We start from the raw sequence: 20578 nt of genomic DNA on the forward strand, positions 1-20578 counted from the left end.
CCCACATGTCTGCTTGGCCTGACCTCAGGGTGTTTAGAAAGAAAGACAGCCACGATCCATGACGTGGCGATGGTGGAAAGCGAACAACTTAACCCCCTCGGCCCGGGGAGAAGATGGAGGAAATGATGCTCTGGGAACCACACCAGAGCAGAGGCATGCTGCCACCCTGCCGGGTATGGTTTCTGTGTTCGTGCGCACATTTGGTTTCCAGAAGGGCCCAAACATCTGCCCCTGCAGCCTGACTGGAATGTCAGCTCTTCACACATGCAAGTTATGTAACAAAACGCTGTCTCGCGAATCTGCCAGTAAGTGAGAACCGGGACAGATGATTTAAGTTCATTTATCCAGAGAGCCCCGAACCCACCTTTCACAATATGTACAGCCAAGTGTTTTTAGGCAATTTGCCTGTTGGGTAACTGGTCCTATAAGAAGTGCCTAGGGATTGTAGGGCTTTAGGAAGGAATTTCTACTTGGAAATGATCTTTAATCTCATCTTTTAAGATATATATTCTTTAAGATATATGTTTATTATGATTCTTTCTTCACTTCATTCTCAATTATAATTTAAACTTCCTGAGAGTAGAGGCCATCATTCCTATTTCTTTAAAATTTTTGACTGTGCCTAATCCAGGGCTGAGCCAGTCTCAGTATTGAAAGAATAAATAAATGACACATCTTGGTACAGGAAGGGAATAAATAGGAAGGAAAAGATGGTCATTTATTCATGTACAGTCAGGTCTAATCCTGTTTGTTTTCTGAGGCTTAATAAGGTCAATGAATGAAGAGATGCTTGACACTATTAGTCATTAGGGAAATGCAGATCAAAGTCACAATGAGATATCACTCCATACTCACTACAATGGCTGTGATAAGAAGGATGGACAAAAACAAGCATTGGTGAGTGAATCAGAACGCTTCTACCTTGCTGTTGGGAATGCGAAATGGGGCACCTGCTCTGTGAAATAGTGTGGTGGCTCCTCAAAAAGGTAAACATAGAATTATCTTATGACCTAGAAATTTCACTCCTAGGTATGTACTCAAGAGAACTGAAAGTGCATGTCTACACAAAAACTTGTACATGTATGTGCATAATGGCATTATTCATAATAGCAAAAAAGCAAAAACAATTCAAATGTTCATCAACTGATGCAGATGGTATTCATACAATGGAATATTATTCACCCATAAAAGGAATGAAGTTCTGACACATGCCATGACATGGATGAATCTTGAAAACATTATGCCAAATGAAAGAAGCCAGACGTCAAAGTCCACATAATGCATGATTCCATTCCATTTCATTTCCATATGAAAAGTTCAGCAAATCCATAGAGACAGAAACTCAACTGGCAGATGCCAGGGCTGGAGGGAAGGGAAATGGGGAGTGAGTGCTTAATGGGTATAGGGTTTCTTTTTGGGGTGATGAAAATATTCTGGAATTAGATGGTGGTTATGGTTGTACAACTTCGTGTATATAACAAAAACCACTGGATTGCACTTTTTGAAAGGGTGAATTTTATAGTATGTGAATTATAGCTCAATTAAAAAAAATAAAAAATAAAGTCCATGAATAGTTGGATAAACTTAATTTATTCTGTTCCCTCCCTTTGTTTCTTTTCCTTTCCTTTCCTTCCCTTCCCTTCCCTTCCCTTCCCTTCCCTTCCCTTCCCTTCCCTTTCTTTTCTTTTCTTTCTTTTTGAAATGTGGAACACATAGTTTTGCGATGATCTCAGTAAAGATCACTTATTATTCACTATATTGAAAATGAGACATCTTTATATTCTCCATTTGCTCTGGTTGCCTAAGACTTGTGCAAAATTATTGCTACTGATATTTCACCTTGTGAGTTAGTCTGAATTTTCTTTCCTATTAGATGCTTAATGTGACATGAAACATAAATATAATAGAGACTGGTGTGTATTAAGTACCTTCTGATGTCTTAATTATTCTAGAACTTTCTGATTTTATAGCTATTTAATTATAAAAGCTTTAGTGTGGTATAATTGACATAAGTAACTTGCATATAAAGTATATTACTTGACAAATTTTGACATATGTATATAGTCATGGGACGATACAACAATCAAGACACTGAACACATCCATCACTCTCAAAAGTTTTCAAGTGCTTCTTCGTAAGATCTCCCTCCTGCCCCTCCCCATGACCATGCAACCACTGATCCCCTCTCTGTTGTTGTAGATTAGCTTGCAGTTTCTAGAATTTTATGTAAATGGCATCATACAGTAAATACATTTTTTGTCTGGCTTCTCTTACCCAGCATAATTATTTAAAAATTCACCCATAATTATTTTGAGATTTATGCATAGTCTATTCCTTTTTATTACTGAGTATCATTCACTATATGGATAAACCGCAATTTGTTTGTCCATTGCCTGTTGATGAACATTTGAGTTCTTCACAGTTTTTGACTATTAAAAATGAAGCAGTTATTAATATCTGTGTCTAAGTCTCCATCTGGACACAGACTTCCTTTTCTCTTGGATAAATACCTGGGAGTAGAACAGCCAGGTCGTATGATAGGTGTATATTTCATTTTTAAAGAAAATGGTCAGAACTATTTTCCAAAGTGATTGTGTCATTTTACATTTCCACTAATAGTGTGTGAGAGTCCCTCCTCCAAACAGAAACATCTTTAAATGAGAAGAAAGGGCCAAGCAGAGAATTAAGTAAGCCATTCCCAAGAGGTGCCTAAGGGCCAGGCACGAGCTCTTTGAAAAACAATGAAACGTCAAAGAAATGAAACCACTGTTTGATGTTGCTTAAATGTGTCTCTTTTAAGCATCCAATTCCAAATGATAAACATGAAGCCTAAAACTACCTTCTTTCTGTGCAAACCCACGCAGTTTTACTACCAACGGTGGGAAACAGCACAGTAGGAATGGTGAGGACAATGTGAGGAGTTAAATATGATCTTCTGTTTCTGGAGTACAACAACATCAAATGTAGAACAGTTGGCAGTTTGCACACTTGATTCCAATTAGTTCCTTCCTGGAGAACTTGCTTATATCGAACACTGTGAGCTATTCAAGTTTGAGGCCAACTGAGTGGGACCAGAGGAAAATTATACTTAGGCAAAAGCATGCATTTCCTGAGGAGGAGCTAAATTAGGCACGGCCACTCTAACAAGGGGTCAACTCTCCTAATTACAGAGGCTAATCTGTAAAAATATTAATTAGGAAATTTTTAAAAGAGTCTATGTTGGAAGGGAAACAGAATTATTTAAATGCAGGTAATGTCAAAGGTGCTTGAGCAGATGAATTCCTACATGTTTTAGAACACGAACTATAAATACAGTGACATATGCATGTGCTAAATAGTAACCATATGCTTGGCCCGTGTCTCGGGGTGACAGTGGGGAATGGTGGGGAGTATGGTGAACTGGAAAGAATACATGCTTCTTTTAAAGGGAAGTTATTCAGTCTCCGATAATCTTTATCTTGCAATAAATACAAGCCCAGTGTTACTAGATGTGATTTTTCAAGACATGACAGAAATCTGAATTTTTAGGCAAAATCAGATTCTTAAATGTTGGCAATAAATTTAAGTTATGATTTTTTTTTTAAATGTAGTGTGGATCAAAAAGAACCTGTGTGGAGACCAGAGGGGGCTTATAGGCTGCTCATTTGTAACCTCTGGGAAGGTTCTCTCTCCAAGTAGTTAAACCCATGACATTGAAGGAAATTCTTTTTTTTTTTTTAAGTTTATTTATTTTGAGAAAGAGACAGAGAGAGTGAGTGGGGGAGGGGAAGAGAGAGAGGGAAACAGAATCTTAAGCAGGCTCCGTGCTGTCAGTGCAGAGCCCTATTCAGGGCTTGAACTCATGAACGTGAGATCACGACCCGAGCCAAAATTGAGAGTCGGACCCTTAACCAACTGAGCCACCCAGGTGCCCCTGAATGAAATTCTTTCTGATCAGAGCAGATTAATATTCTTCTCACTCCCTTTCCCCATTAAGACTTTGTGTTAAAATGCAAAATAGTTCCAGGTATACTGGATTCTTGGCCATTAAAAAAAATCAGCCATTAGTTGAAATTATACCTTAGCTGAAATTGAATTAAGACTTTAGAAACTTAAAATTATAAAGGACACCCAAAGGGGGATAGTATCTAGTTACAGATGGCCACTGCTCACATAATTCTAAGGGTGGAAAATTTAGACCATCCATTCCATTGCTAGAAAGCTTTAGTTGTAAATGTTCCCTTGTAAATGTTAAGCCCAAATTCGCCTCCCTGATTTCCTCCCCAACTTCTCCATGGTGGTCTCCAGAAGCTACACATAGTAAGCATAATAATTCCTTTCCACATGGGAATTCTGTAAGTTTCTGAAGATGCTCTTGCAAGGGTCTCAATCCTGTGTGTGAATCTCCATGGTTACTTCAGACCTTCCTCATTCCACCAGCATCTCATTATTGTTCCACTGCTCTTTGAGCAGATCTCCACGGCAGAGCTTCATGTGTGGTTTTCTACTGTATCTGAACATAAGACTATCTTCCAGAGTAGACTGTGAATTTCGTGGGTGGTTGGGAGCAAGCTCTATGCATTTGTGTACTCATGTCTTTTCATGTTGGTTGGTACATGGTAGACACTAAGAATCGATGGAAAGAAAGAGGAAAGAAAGCTAGGAAGAAAAGAAGAAGGAAAGGAAAGAAAGAAAGGAAAAGAAAAGCAAGCAAGGAAAAGAAAGAGGGAGGGAGGGAAGAAAGAAGGATGAGGAAAAAAGGAAGGGAGGGAGGGAGGAAGGAAGGAAAGAATCTGTGAATGAATTTTTAGTATTGTTTCCAGATCCACCACCACCTTTTCTATGGGCATGCCTTTGTCAATGCCATTTTTAAAATGTGTGACTTGGGCCATGGTCTAAATATGGACAGTGTTATGTTAAGTGAAATAAGTCATACAGAGAAAGACAGATACCATATGTTTTCACTCTTATGTGGATCCTGAGAAACTTAACAGAAGTCTATGGGGGAGGGGAAGAAAAAAAAAAAAGAGGTTAGAGTGGGAGAGAGCCAAAGCATAAGAGAGTCTTAAAAACTGAGAACAAACTGAGGGTTGATGGGGGGGTGGGAGGGAGGCGAGGGTGGGTGATGGGTATTGAGGACGGCACCTTCTGGGATGAGCACTGGGTGTTGTATGGAAACCAATTTGACAATAAACTTCATATTAAAAAAAAACATGGAATTGTAAGACATGAAATTAGCTCTCTTACCCTGGACACTTACCCAAAGATCTTGTCAGTTTTTTTTTTTTTTTTTCTTCAGAGGTATTCTTGTTGGCTATGAAGATAGCTATCTGTCCTTGATTTTTCTTTTTCCTTGCATGAACTGCTACTAAGTCAGGTTTCCCTAAATTGGCATTTGAATCCAAGTTCCACACTTTGTATCTGCCCCATTAAATTTCACCCTGTTGTTTGCAGCCTGACATATAAAGATCTGTGCTGGATCTCAGTTTTGTTGTCTGCCCAGTGCATTATCTCTCTGCCTCTCTCAGAGCTCAGTTTGCTGTCAGAACTATGGCTGTTGCTGAGTTGTCGGTGAGAGCCAGCTGAGATCATTGTCTTGGGGGAACAGCATAGAGTGCCTTGACCAGGACAGGCCTGGGTGGAGCTCCGAAGCAGGGGCTGCTCTGGGGACCAGGGAAGGGATGCAATTCATAGACAGGGGAGGGGGCTGAGAAAAAAGATTTCTGGTGACAGTGAATTTTACTTTTTTTCACAAATTTTTCTAGGGCTCAGTCCCACCATTCTACTTTAGAAATGTGAACAATCAGTTACTTCTTGTTTCTTTTTACCTCCCACACATATTGGGTTCATCCTTTTGCAGGTACTCTGAGCTTTATTGATGTTCTCCCCAATTTTCTTTCAGTAAAGAAAGAAATAAAGAAAAGAAATAAAGTAAAGAAAAAAATACGGGCATGTTTTTCTCATCTAAGTATGTTATCAACATCACGATTCTTGCATTGACCTTCAATCCTCATTACAATGATGTTGATGATAATGTCACCTTGCTCTGTACAACAGTTTATGTTTTTCAAAGCACTTTGATGTAAACCCCTGGGTCTTTGCAGTAGCCTAACGAAAATCACACAGTGGGTATGCTCAGGTCTACCTGACAGGTGCTCACTGCCGTGGACAATAAAAAGGGTGCCAGTGCTTCAGGAAAGCCCAACTTACTCTAGAGAATGATCAGCAGTAGCCCTTCAGGAAAACCCATGGAAGAACTTTTGGTGTAAGGGTATCTTTCTTTCAGAAGTTTCCTCTTCTCCTTAGTAACGTTATTATCTAATTAGCATGTTTCAATCCTTATGGTTCTCATTTAAGAGAGATGGGAGCTTGCCTTTTTCAACAGCAAGGGCTAGCTTCCATTATTGTGTCTTATCTTTTTTTCTTTATAAAAAATAAAAGAAAACCGAATTGGGTAGTTTACTCTAATACAGGAAATTACTGTTTGTTTATAAAATATGCAGTATTGCAGATATGCCAAAGATTTAAAAAATGTCAACAGAAAGCTCCCTTGGATTGGATTGACCAGAGATTTGTCTATTTTATGGATTCTACCAAAGAAATAGCTCTTGCAATGATTTGCAGTTGAATTGGTCTCATCTGTTTAAATTTATTAATGCATTTTAATCTTTTTTTCTTGTAGTTCCTTAGTTTAAAAAAAATCTTTTACTTCATTCTTAATTACTTATTTTTCTTTTCCATTTCATAAGAAACATTGAAATATGTGAATTTGCTGGGATCAGACTCTGATATTTCTGTGCCATCTTCATGAAGTCTATATATGTGGTATTTTCATTGTCTCAAATCTCAATGATATATAAAGGAGAGGTTGGTTGACTGCTCTGTGATTCAAGAATTATTATCTGTTGCCCAAGTAGTTGGGATTTTTGTTGTTTGCTTGCTTTGGCCTTGTTCTCTCTTTGACTATTAGTTTCTGATTTTGCTTCATTTTTAATTAGTTCAAAGGTACTAGGTTAATTTCTTGTGGTTAAGTGAAAGGAGTTAGTAAGGGTCAAATAGGCAAAAATCAGTGCATTGTTTGTTGGAGAAATAATGAATCAAGATACTCAGCCAACATTAAGTGACTGACCATCTATTAAGTGCCAGGTACTCTGTTAGGCAGATAAGATTCTTTCTCTGTCTGCAAGAACCCTACAGAAGGGGAATTGATTATGTTATGAATTAACAGGAATTGTTTTAATTGTCTTTAGACTTTCTGATTCACTAAAAGGTTGCAACACACCTAGTTTGCACATTGCTAAACTGCAAGTCTGGGTTTTCTTCATGAATGCGGTAATTGCGTAATTAAGGAACCTCCCTATTTTCTAATTATTTTAAAATGAAGGACGTATAAAAATTGGGAAGGTGGATTTACCTTGAGCTAATGACCCCTAATTGAGGCTCCTCACTGCACAGACCTCTTAGAAGGCCCTGGCACTGGGTACATGTGGTCATACGCTTTTGTCAAATTTGAAAAGGTAGGATTTTTCAATTCTTTTTCTTAACAGGTTCTTCTGGATCAGTTCCACTTCTAGTCAGAGCAGGATGTTGGTGGTGATGTGTGGGAATGCAGTATTTCTGCGATACTCTCGTAATTAGTTCCCGTGAAAGAAGAGAATTTGGACAGACTTTGTCAAACAACTGACATATTGCTTCTTTCTTTTCTTTTTTCCCTAGGAGCAAATTTATTTAGCAATTTCTATTCCTCTTTCCACCCTCCCCTTCTCCCCACCAATGAAATAAACATGTGATTTGAACTCAAAATACCATCATTTGTATGAGACCAATTAACACTTAATTTCAATTTACCTCCAGCACATATGGTGGATGGTTCAGCTGCTAAAATTTCGATGCAGGACTTCTTCAAAATCTAGAAAGAGAGGAAATCAAAAAGTCAAAGCACAGCTTATTTTATTAGAAGCAGAGTTTTGCTTTTAGTTACCATGATAGGAAGGTTCAAGGACATTATGTTGTAGTGGGTGGGTGGGTGGTAACATCTTTACTAATATTAACATCAAACATTTAATGAGCCAACATCAAACATTTAATGAGCCAACATTATAATAGATGCCTCTGGGTGTCCCAAATGCCATGAGAATTATTCATTCATTTGTTCTTTCAGCAGATACTTAGGGAGTCTAAGATATGCCAGTCTTGGTTATGAAAGGTTTAACATCTAGTTGGGGAAATGGGACATACACTTGAAAAGATAAATAACAATGCCTTGTCATTGTGGTAGGTAGGTGCAGGGTGAAAGGGCAGATACTAGGAGCTGTGGAGTTCATGGGGGAAAATCACTGAGGGAGGGCTAGTAATTGGGAAGGACTTTATGGAAGAGGTGGGTGCTGAGGGTAGGACTCTGTCAGGTGGAGAGGAGTGAGTTTAGGGGAAGGTTGGGATCCAGGCATGGAATGGCCTAAGCAAAGGCAAGGAATTAGAAATATATAAACCTCTTTAGCTGAACCTCTTTCAAGGAGCTTGAAAAGTAAAAATAAAAGCGTGATAATAGGTAAAGCTGGAGAGGTAAGGTGGAGAATCATTTTCAGATCATTCAGAATTCCCTTTTTGTTAGAAAAGTCTGGAAAGAAGTTTCCAGAGACGACACTTAAGGCTGCTTGTTGTGCCTCACTCTTTGGACCCTGATAGCCTCCCTTAAATGAAAATGGACTCTTCCCTCCAAAAGAGTGTCTTGTAGGGTTGAGAGGAGAGTGTCAAGGAACCAACGCCATCACCACACAGGGAGTTAATCAAAGCTGATTCTGGTCAAAGCAGGTTATCTGACTGGTAGGGCATAAGCTTCTCTCCACCATTAATGAATCTTGTGTCTGGTTAAATATTGATTCTCAAATTTCATCCAAGCGTTTTAAACAAGTATAGGACACAGAGTTAATTTACCAAGTAAATGAAATCTTATTTAAGCCTTACTTAATTTGGAAATTGAGATGGTTCGGAGGGCTGAAGGAAACTATGTCTCTATTTATGAAAGGGGCATTTGTTGAAGGAATTAATAGTGAAATTATAACATTTAAAGTCTGTAAAAGGAAAAAAGCTTCTTTTAGCTTTAGGAAACACCCATTTGTTTGCATTGATGTATTTATATATGCTTCTTTGTCCCAGCTTAAGTGATACAGACACCATAAGACACAATAAATTACAAAAAGGGAGAAAATGGGTTAAAGAAAAAAAATAAGGGGAAGATGAAGTAAGGAATGAGAAGAGCATAAAAAATATATGCTGTGAAGAACTTATGTCCTTGCTAGGAATGGCTCATGGATTTAGTTCTAAGCTTTCCAGTAGCAAATGAGAAGGACAGGCAATTTTTATGAGATTCTCAATCACCAGAATAAAAAACAAATCAGTTTCTCAGAAGAGATAATATTTACCCATTCCAGAGAGAAATCTGGGCATCCTCATAGAGAAGCATTGTGAAAGGAAATGAATAAAATGAAGACCATACTTCAGAAAATCTTTATCTCATGTGCAGATGACAACACACTAAAATTTAGTCATTGAAACAGGCTTTCTCACAATCATGTGTTTTAAGTAATTCTATAGACCCAAAAGTCCTAAGAAGTAATATCTCTTTTTTTTTTTGACAATTCTAGAATTCAAATTTCCAGCTACTTTTATTCCTTCCCGCTCTTGTACAATTTAAAGGCATTGTCGTACATTGATTTCTCTATTTGTTCTCAGCTTCTACAGGATACCACAGTAGGAAGCAATTTGTTCCTTTTTGTCAGCATTTGCCTTGTTTCTCTGGCTTCTGCTTTACCCAGCCATTCCTGTCCACCTCAAACACAGGTAGAGCCTCAGATCCCCACCAGTGCCAGGGACTGTTCCGACAGCAGAACGAAATTCCCACGTCTATGTCCATCTTGGGTAGGGTGAGTGGTCCTCACACACCTGGCTCTGGGTACCTGGTATCACCACTGAGCTCCTGAGTCCCCTTCATTGTCACTTTGACTTGAGATCAGGGCCCCCGAGGATGTATGTGTGGCATCTGTATTTCCCTTCCACCTTCTCCACCTTTCCCATTCCATGGTTTATCCAGACCTTTAGGTCTCTTATGTAGGTAGCAACATCCTAGGGCTGGGGCTTGCTAGAATACTGGTGTGCAGGGGCTCATATCCCAGAAGACAATTGTCCTACTTGAATCATGATGACTGTCTACTCCCAACCACATTTGCTGCCACTGGGCTCTTTCTGCTTTCAGCTGGTGGATGCCTTGACTGAGGGAGGTAGCCACCCCTTTCCACATGTCCTGAGGCACAAACCTCCAAACAGGCCACATTGGAAGAAACAGAATTAACCCATATGGAGAAACTTAGTAAACAGTGGCATCAGAACAACACAAAGCTATTTTTTTTTATGTTTTAAATAAAATTCCTCAGGCACATGGCATCTCTTAATAAATCGTTTTATCATCCACAACTAAAGATTTCAAAATAGCCCAAGAATAAAAATTGAGCTATTGGATCTATCCTGTCCCCATTCCCAATCTCCATCAAAACACACAAATGAAATTTTCACCCATGTACGTTCCTGACTTGGAACCAACATTTTTGAACCAACTTTAATACTGAATCAGGGGTCGGTAGAGGAAACACCCGTGAATCTCTGACCACAAAGACACACTAGCAGGTTTTGTCATAATAAACACATGCTGTATTATTCTCTCAAAGCGTCTGCAATTAGTTGATAAATCTAAGGAGTGTATGAAGGGCCAAAAAATGTCAGCCAAGCTCTATGATTCAATCCAGTAAAAACACAGCTTTCCCAATCTTAACTTAAAACATCTGGAAGGGATACACTGCAGCCAATAGAGCAAAATTTATCAGTGAGGGGGATGGGCAGGATTTGTCTGGGACTGCGGCTTATATTAGTTTGAAATGTCTGGTTTCAAAAGGTAGGAAGTCACAATGGCAGAAGGTGGATTTGGGGGGTTCCCTTGGTTATTAGCAGCCCAGACTATAATCAGTCTGTCTGAGCTGCAGTAGACAATAGATTCGTTTAGGGTCTGGCGACTGGATAGGAGTGGTAGGGGCAGGGGATCTGTCCCCACCTTGAACAGTGGTAGTCATGGAGGATTCGCATAGAACATTGGGAAATTGCTTGAGGGAGCGGAATGGACTCATACAGGGTCAGGGCGATGTTAGAGGTGACAGTATAACTGGCTTCTTATGGAGACTGGGCTAAGACCACTATATGTCTCAAGTATAATCCAACGTGAGGAGTGGGTCTTGGCCCTGATTGTAAGCCCTGAACTATCGTCATACAAATCCTTTCACTTCTCTGAATCCCAATTTTGGAGAGCAGTTTAACATACTGAGGATAGCTTGGAATCTAGAATCAAATGGCTTGGGTTAACTCCCTCATGAGCAGTGTGACCTTGGGCAAGTTCCATAACCTCTCTGAGTCTCTGTTTCCTCATTTATAAACAGTACCTACTGCATAAGGTTGTTGAGTTGGGAAGGTTAAATGAGAATACCAGCAGTGCCCATAGCACAGTACCTGGAATCCCAAAAGTTCTCAACTAATGGTAACTATTACTCTGAAGAACTTGGGCCCTGGAGACAGATGAGATAGATTTGGGCTCTGAAAAGATTTATGTTCAAATCTGAGCTACCACTTACTGGCCGTGTGGACTTGGGCAAGTTATTAAAGCTCAGTTTCCTTTTCCGTAAAAGGGGGATTAAGAAATACACTGACCTCAAAGGGCTGTATGATGGTAAAATGAATGACTGACATAAATGCAGAGACATTTAGTTTGTAAATTCAACTGGACTTTGGTGGTCAAATTCATATCAGATTGGAGAGTCAGGAAGGGAGTGAGTTCAAGGAAAACTGGCAAGGGTTTTGGTCTTACAGACAGATCTAGACAGATGTAAAGGGTCAGTAGATAGTCATTTAATGACTCTTGGGCCACCAGCCAACAAGTGTCCTTCATGAAAATAAGGTACCAAGAAATGTGATCAGAACAATCTTAATAGTAAAGCACTTAGGAGAATGTCTGACATATATACCATCAAACAATGGTAGCTCTTATTATTACTTTTGTTAATACTACTATTATTTCTACTTCTCTTGGGCAAAGACAGTCAGTAGCTCATTCTATGCTTCTATCCCATCACCCATCCCTGGCTCCTGCTTAATCATATCTGCTGAAAAAGAAACCCAAAAGATGGCTAATGGTATTTTCCTGCCACCTTTTGGACCGATTTCAAAAAGAAGAGATACGGGGAGGCACGTTTGAAATCCACAAAGAACTATATAAATGCAATGTGGTATGGTTACTTTTGCTCACTTCATTAGATTGTTGGGGGAGTAAGAGGAACAACAGATATAAAAGAACTTTGCCAAGTAATAAGAGCTATTTAATATATTTAAAGTGAAATCTATTGTGGACCAGTCCAGGTTGTATATAAAGGTTTATTATTTTTTTTGGTTCCTAAAACTGTAGTGTCCTTTTTTTAATAAAGTTTGCAGTTTCTGCAGAGATTTCTGAAGAATCCTTAAATAATTGTGGATATTCACATAGAGTTATCAGGAACCCCTCCCTTACCATACACACACCTAATTTTTTTTCCCCTAATTGCTCTGCCTCCTTCCCCAATAAACAACTGATTTTTATCTACTTGGTCATTTCCTGTTGAAATATTTTTTTGTTGGGGCACCTGGGTGGCTCAGTCAGTTAGGTGTCTGACTTCAGCTCAGGTTTGTCAGTTTGAGCCCTGTGTTGAGCTCTCAGCTGTCAGCACAGAGCCTGCTTTGGATCCTCTGTTCCCTTCTCTCTCTGCCTGTCCCCTGCTTATTCTCTCTCTCTCTCTCTCTCAGAAATAAATAAACATTTTTAAAAAAAGATTTTTTGTGTCTGTAATAAATACCAGCCTCTTTCACCCATTCATAGTATAGGGCCTTTTGCTTCCATGCACCTGTCAGAAAGTCTTTCAGAGCACGTTCCTTGGTGCCTTAATTGTCATGAAAGGCACATTCTGGTTTTAACGTGTCTGGAGCGTGAAGTAGGCTGGTCCAAGTGTGGTTAAACCACCTATTGACTGATTATGTCTATGTCGTTCTCCAAGAAAAAACTTAGCAGCTGTCCTTAACCTCACCATCACCCTTCAAACTGAATATAGATTTTGCCACCCCACCTGTGCCCTAGTGATTTTACCAATAAAATATTTCTGCATCCATCCACATTTTCGTATAGATTGCCATCCTTCAGAGGACTTATTGTAGTTTATAATTATATATATATATATATATATATATATATATATATATATATTTGATTGTTTGGTCATTGTCTATCTTTCTCCTTAGACTATGAACTCTAGAGGTGAGGACTGCATTTGTTTTAGCCATCACTACAATCACAATGCCTACCTGGAACATAGGAGGCACTAAATAAATATTTATTGAATAAATGAATAAATGCTGTATCTACATGGCTTCATAAACTGGCATTCTAGCATATTAGGTATTGGTTTTCCTTTTTCTCTATAAATGCAATTTTAGGGTCTTTTAAATAACAGGGCCATATTCTATACTTGTAACACCTCCCTCTTTTATTTTTAATCTTTAAAAAATGCTTATTTAGAGAGAGAGAGAGAGAATGAGCTAGGGAGGGGCAAAGAGAGAAGGAGAGAGAAAACTCCAAGCAGGCTCTGCACTGTCAGCACAGAGCCTGACGCAGGGCTTGATCTCACAAACCGTGAGATCGTGACCTGAGCTTGAAATCAAGAGTTGATTACTTAACTGACTGAGCCACCCAGGCCCCCCACACATCGCTTTTCTTATTAAGCACCACCACTGTAGGGCACTGCTTTCCCAGATGACCTATTTCAATAACTATTTTTTTTAATGGCTTATCTTCTCAAACAGTAATGCTATAGGTCTATCATGTCCCCATGTCTAAGATCTAAACTGGCCCATTTTGTAAAAGGCCTTGACCCCTTTGCTTGAGAAAAATGGAGAGCTCTGGGCTTGGGAGATGAGACTCAGGCTCTCACAGAGGCACCACATACACTATTATAGCTGATGGTAGAATGCACATTGGCTAAGCCTGGGGACCACTGCTTTTAGAAAACGCTTAGGACATACAACTGTGTCATTCATGCCTTCAGGATTTGCAATGTTGCCTCCATGAATTTTCACTTTATTTGATCTCTAACGAAGTGTCTTTTATTTATTTTTTTTTATTTTTTTAAAAAAAAAATTTTTTTTTCAACGTTTATTTATTTTTGGGACAGAGAGAGACAGAGCATGAACGGGCGAGGGGCAGAGAGAGAGGGAGACACAGAATCGGAAACAGGCTCCAGGCTCCGAGCCATCAGCCCAGAGCCCGACGCGGGGCTCGAACTCACGGACCGTGAGATCGTGACCTGGTTGAAGTCGGACGCTTAACCGACTGCGCCACCCAGGCGCCCCACGAAGTGTCTTTTAAAAAAGATAGTCACCTTTCCTAATTAAATTCCACTCCATACTTTAAACCAATAATCAGAGCTATTGTTAACTATGGATATTATCCTAGATCCTTGTCCGTTGTATAGAATCTGCATTTAAAATAAAAACCTACTATTATACCCTCATCCTTCTGGGATTCACATATGATTTTACGTATACTCAGACATTACGCCGAATAAATACTCTAAGACACAAGAAACACAATTTAAATGGATTACTGAATTTTAGACAGTAAGGCTTATCCTCAAAATATGCACAAGTTTTTGTCTGAGGGGAGAGGACCCAGCTCACTTAAATAAATATGACTCTTGTCTCCATTAGCTTCACATTCAGTGAGGGTCTGGTGTGAAGGAGCATAGCACAAACAAGATTATGAAACCGAGGAAATTCATTCCCCCCCACCCCCCACCCCCACTAAACTACTTTCCTCTCCTGTTTGCAGGAGGAAAGCTCAGATAGCTGTGAACTCCAAAATGTGGTTTATTTAGGAAGATGAGCTTGCTGACCTCCTGAATATTGGGGAAGTCAGTGGCCCTCCTTGAGAGCTGAACCCTGCAGCATTTCACCGGTTTTTGTTCTGAATTCTGGTGTTGCTTTTACAATGGGTCTTAACAGATTCCTAGATATGAGGAGGAGCCGCTGGAGGAGTGGGGGTGACCTGAGGAGTAACCGAACATCCCCTCTGCAACCTTGGGAGCTGCGTCAAGCTATGGGAATTTTTATTACATTTGGACTCTTCAATAAGCCAGATAGAAATAATAGCTTAGTTGAAATGGCCTGAATGTCTGCAATGCCTGAGTCTAATTAGTAACTGCTGAGGCAAATGTTTTTTAGAAAGATTTTCTGCTCACTACAGAAACTACAGTTGATTCTTAATTTATGTTTTGTATCCAGGCCTGCTAATGTGAACGGAGCCCCAAATGCCATCGTTTTATAGATGCAATCTTGGAAGAGAGGGTGGGGGGAGGACCGAGAGGATTTTGCAAGAAACAGCCACAAAGCTGCCCACTTGTCATGAAGTGTAGGTCACAAATGCCATGCAGCCCTCTGGGCTGCTTTCTAATGAATAAATATGCAAAGCATAGCTTTGGACACCATGAAAAACATAACAAATGGGGCAGTCTCTGTGATTGCACTGTTTAGCATCTGACCAGGATGAACGGCAGATAGCATGAAAAAGGTCCAAGTGCCAAGCCAATGATGCCAACAGTTAGTGCCACTGGGGTTCAAGGCAGGGAGAGTCCAAAGTAGAGGAGAGCCCAGGGCAGGCTCCTTGGAGAAGACAGGACTCAGTAGGGCCTTGAGGTCCAGACAGGCTTTGGGACAGGATTCAGATGGGGCAAAGGAAAAGAAAGGGATTTCCTCCGATCACAAACAAGCCTGACTTAAGAGGACGGCTGCTGTTGCTGAATTGGGCCTCGCCCTCTGCTAGCTCTAGAAAAAGGGTTTGTTCAGTAAAGTCAGGTACTTTCCAGGACTGTGGGAATCCGATGTAGATTTTGATTGGAGGAAAACCCTTAGCAATTCCTGAAAAGGTCTTGGAAGATGGGCTTTGCCTTTTGTCATAGCTTTGTTAGGACCTGGGCCAGACTAGGGGGTACAGTCTTCTAGTTCCCATGAGTGAAAGGGAGAAATCAGCACAGAATCTGGTTTTCATAAATAAAATTATTTCATATGCATCACGGAATAGATTTATTCTTCAGTTTCACTGATCTTACAGCTTCCTTGATAACTGGAATGTTTGTGCCAAAACTTGTGAGAAATCCTTGCAAATATAGTTGTGTTTGCTCAATACTTGTTTATTGTTGATCAAACATGCAGAGTGTTCTATGCACTGATTTACCCTCGCTTAATAGGAAGCCCAAGACAGGCTGAAATATTTATCCCAGGGAAATACTCCTAGATGGGCATGGCTTGGTGCCGGCCATTGGGTTCTCCTTCTCATAGACTGCACACAAAGTGGGCACAGCTTGGGGGAGGAGCTGGCATCATGGTAACCAGGCCAAGTGTTGGGATTCAAAGTTGAAGACCTATTTCAGTGGTGTCTGAACCCAGCTTTCATGCAGGTTCCCGTTTCACTGCCTGCAGCACTTTTGCAAAGGCAAACAAAGACCCAGGAGACTTGCTGGACCTTTGCTTCATATTTTTGCTTGAGGGCTGGCGCTACACTTACCAGTTGTGGTCAGTGGAAATTCCCCGAAGAAGCCACAATAAGGGAAGGCAAAGGAATAGTTTCTTCCTTTACAGTTTTACTGGCTTTAAAGGCTACAATCTTTCAACCACCCAAAGTTTGTCTTAAAATTTATCAACCGTATTCTGCAAAAGCAAGTAGAAATTCTGTCCTCAGAGGTAGAGTCCTGACCATGTGTGGAAGGAAAGACGTTCTTTTCAGCCTGTGTTGAGCTGCCAGCTTCTCGTGGTGGTAGAACTTCATCTATTGAGCAGAAATCGGTATTTTCCAAAGTGCTCCCCCATCTAATAGTAAAAGGTGAGGAGCTCCCCTGCCCACCCACTGTGCACTCTGCTCAGACCACGTGGGGTTTGGCCTTGCCTCTGCTGTGCCTATGTGCACTGCATCACATCATTTCACATTTTTGGTCCTCAGGGTCCCCTTCTCTGAAATGGAGCTACTTCCTGGCCTACCCACACTATTGAGTAGAGCCCTTTGGCCATTCACATTGTGGGCATTAGAGATGGAGGTGAGTGTATTCCGGATCACTGCTCACTGCCATGTGGCCTTGGATAAGCTAGCTAATCTCTGTCCTTATGGCATCTACTTTTGTAGAAGAGGTAATGGAATCCACGCTAAATGGTGGTCGTGGGAATCTGATGAGATGCCTATGTAAAATGATCTGCACAGTGTCTAGAACCTCAGAACTCACTGTCATGTTTACTCTCCTAAGGCGATAGAGGCAGGACAAACCCAGACCCCTAACAGCTATGTGTTCTTGGGAAAGTCATCTGAGGTTCAGTTTCTTCATCTGCGGAATAGGAATAAGAACATTTTCTTCACAGTGTTGTTATGGTGCTAAAATGGGACCATATGAAATGGGATAAATGAACAACGTCTGGTCCCAAATACGTTATCTGCAGCTGTCGATTTCTCTCTGCCTTTTCCCTATGTCCTAATGAAGAAAGACTAAAACGGGAAACAAGTGAGAACGTGAAAATAACACATTATACAAATCTAGTAGGTAAGTACATCTCCCTTAGAGTAGAAAGGACTGGGGAACAGTGAGAGACGAAAACATAGGAACCAGTTTGTGGAAGCAGAGAATCCTGGGATTTGCTGAATCCGGGCCCTGGATAATCAGCTCTTGGCAATCCAGTGGTAATTTTCCACTTCCTGACATTCGCGGCTAAGTATTATGGAAAGAGCAGGATCTCTGGAACCAGGCCGGGGTTCAAATTCCCCCTCTCAACCATTATAGGCAGGCAGACTTGGGGCAATTTCTCCGACCTTCCTGCACCTCAGATTCCTCGCCTGTACAACTGGGATAAAACCTTCTTCAGAGAGTGGCTGTGGAAGCGTGCAGCAGAAATGCTGGTGGACAGAAGATGCTCTATAAGGCATTGCGATTTTGCTTTCTTGACAGGCTAACGTCACTATTGATACTGAGTATGTGTTTATTCATTATTTAGAGGAGATACGGATAAACTGCCACGAATTCTAGATTCCCTGCGAGTCTTCATTTCAGGCATCACTGTTCTATTGTCAGACTTTGTATTGGCTACAGGCTACAGGTTCCCACCGTCCTTAGAGCAAAATAGCATGGCCCTCTAGGCTGGGTGGGATGGAGCCTTTGCCTCCTCACTTCCGGTCCTGCCATTCTCCGCTTCAGCACTGCTCTCCTTTCATTCTGCTGTGCTCCATCATAGGGCTGTGCTCGGCCAGGAACGAACATGCCCATGCTCTTCCGGGGGATGGTGCTACCGCTTTTTTCAGGTCATCTCTTCAAAGGGGCCTGGGCTCTTTGGCAACCCCTTTACTCTCCATCTTGGTAGTTTGTTACTACTGTTATGCCTTTTATCACAATGTTAACTATACATATTTGTTTAGTTACTTGTTCCTATGCATCCCTCCCACTAGCTGGTACGCTCCACCAGGCCAAGGGCTCCATCTACTTTACTTGTAGCTGAATGGCAAGAGTGTATTCTAGAAGGTTTTCAGCGAGTGCTGGATAAAAGAGTAAATATTAGCTTCTGCATCTTGATTTGGGATTTAAACATAAGGTCATTACGGGCTGGAAACCGTATGAACCATCTGAGCTTGCTGAGAGCTGCTCTGTACTCCTGTTTTGGATAATTAAGCCCAGCCCTATTTTATTATGAGAAAATAACCAGCCACAAAACAACATCCATGGGAACAATCTGGAGTAGATGCTTCCGATTGGGGGGTGGGAGAAAACAAGAGCTTTCTTTTTAGTATCCAGAGGAGAAATGAACCCACGTCTTAAAAATAGCCAACTGTAGGCCTTAATTATTTCTGTCTGGCTTGAGAAAGATGAGCCCTGCCATACTTGTCCCCTTTTCTCTGTCCAAGCAAATGAATTAACAACTGCCATAAACATGGGTTTCAAGTGTTGGAAGGAAGGAAACCACAAGCATAACTCCCAGATAAAAGCTCATAAGAATGTTATCATTCAGCTCAAGTTTGGAGACTGGAGTCTCAAGTTATTATTTTCCCCCCTGTTTTTGGGAGACCATTTTGTGGAAATTCCTTAAACAACTTTGGAGTTATTTCCTTTTGGGGGTGGGAAGAGCTTTCCAAACATCCGGGCTCACATTGAGCTTGGGTGAGTTGCTAAGGTTGAAATATTCAAGGACAACATCAATTTGTGCAGATAGAAACAATTCTAATCCTTTGGGTAGGAACTGACTCTTGAATGATGTGGGCACATGGTTCATAGGAACCTTTGAAGAGGTAAGAGTTGTCCCTGTTCAGAATCCGGCCATCTGAAGGCAGGACTGTGCAGTAGCTGCAGGGGGCTCTTACCTCTAGATGTCCCCCACCCACCCCCTCCCATTCTTCTTCCTATACACATGGACACCGCCATCAGATTCTTTTCTTAAATATCACTTGTTAGATGTTCCAAATGTTTCAGTGATCACACCTACTAAGTTGGAATCAAAACTCCTTCAAAGCTTTTATCAGTCTGGTTCCAAACCAATGTCTAGGCTTATTTCTTATTACTCCTGATCCTTTACCCAAACTCTACCCCCAGACACACAGGTATTATTATTATTATTATTATTATTATTATTCTTCTCAGAGTATACCTTTCCTTTTCCCAGACTTTGGGCTGAGGTCATGTCATCTCTTCCCTGGTGCTACCCATCATTCCTCCTTGGTCTTTTATGGATTCAAGTCTGCCCCACCTTCTCATGATGGCTCAAGCCCACAATAATCCACTTCCAAGCTTCATGATCAGCCCCAAACCTGCTATTAATCATGTTTGCACCATGTGGGTATTGTTTTATATGTTTATTGCAGTTCTTGTTGCTTACATTACCAAGTATGCCACACTGATCCCAGAAATTATTCGGAGCAAGGTTCCCTCACCTGGGGATCCATTATTGGGACTGATAATTCTCTATCTCTCAATAATTGCCACTTTCTGGTGAAAGTAGTTCGAGTTGGTTTCTGTTTCTTATAAATAAACACAACTTGAATAAGATGACTGTCATCTGTACATATTTAAGGTAGGAGTTCCCAACCTGAGATGAGATTATTTTTCACAATTCTGAAAATTTAAGGTCACATGTATCAATGTTCTGAAAGTGCACCTGGGGGATTTATTAACAAAAAACATTCAAAAAATGCAGATTCCTGAGCACCATCTCATACTGTCTGCAATAGAATCTTTTGGGGTAGGGCCTGAAAATTGGTATTGTGAACAAGGTTCCCAGGTGATTTTTATGTATGTTCAAGAAAATCTAGAGGTTTGGGGGAAGTTGACATTAACGTCCATTTTATGATGGGGAAGGGAAGTGGAAGAGGAAATGATTCATATGTCTTGAGTACCTATTATGTGCCTGGAAAGATATTGGGCAATTTTACCAGTGTTATCCCTTTTAATCCTCAAACAGGACT

At 40.6% G+C, this 20578-nt stretch overlaps 2 protein-coding genes across 6 annotated transcripts in view; one reads left to right on the forward strand and one right to left on the reverse strand.

The window, feature by feature from the left end:
- GKN2 (gastrokine 2) overlaps positions 1 to 20578 on the forward strand; it is a 322064-nt gene that overhangs the window by 183184 nt on the left and 118302 nt on the right. The window lies entirely within an intron of this gene.
- Positions 1 to 20578, reverse strand: part of ANTXR1 (ANTXR cell adhesion molecule 1) — a 216804-nt gene that overhangs the window by 138195 nt on the left and 58031 nt on the right. For all 4 annotated transcript variants that reach the window (XM_040458662.1, XM_040458663.1, XM_040458664.1 and 1 more), the window contains exon 9: positions 7828 to 7888. In XM_040458662.1, the coding sequence (XP_040314596.1) occupies positions 7828 to 7888 (61 nt within the window). The remainder of the gene's footprint in view (positions 1 to 7827; positions 7889 to 20578) is intronic.

Source organism: Herpailurus yagouaroundi, unplaced genomic scaffold (genome assembly GCF_014898765.1).
Source record: "Herpailurus yagouaroundi ecotype Mexico unplaced genomic scaffold, PumYag 221, whole genome shotgun sequence".
NCBI classification, from domain to species: domain Eukaryota; kingdom Metazoa; phylum Chordata; class Mammalia; order Carnivora; family Felidae; genus Herpailurus; species Herpailurus yagouaroundi.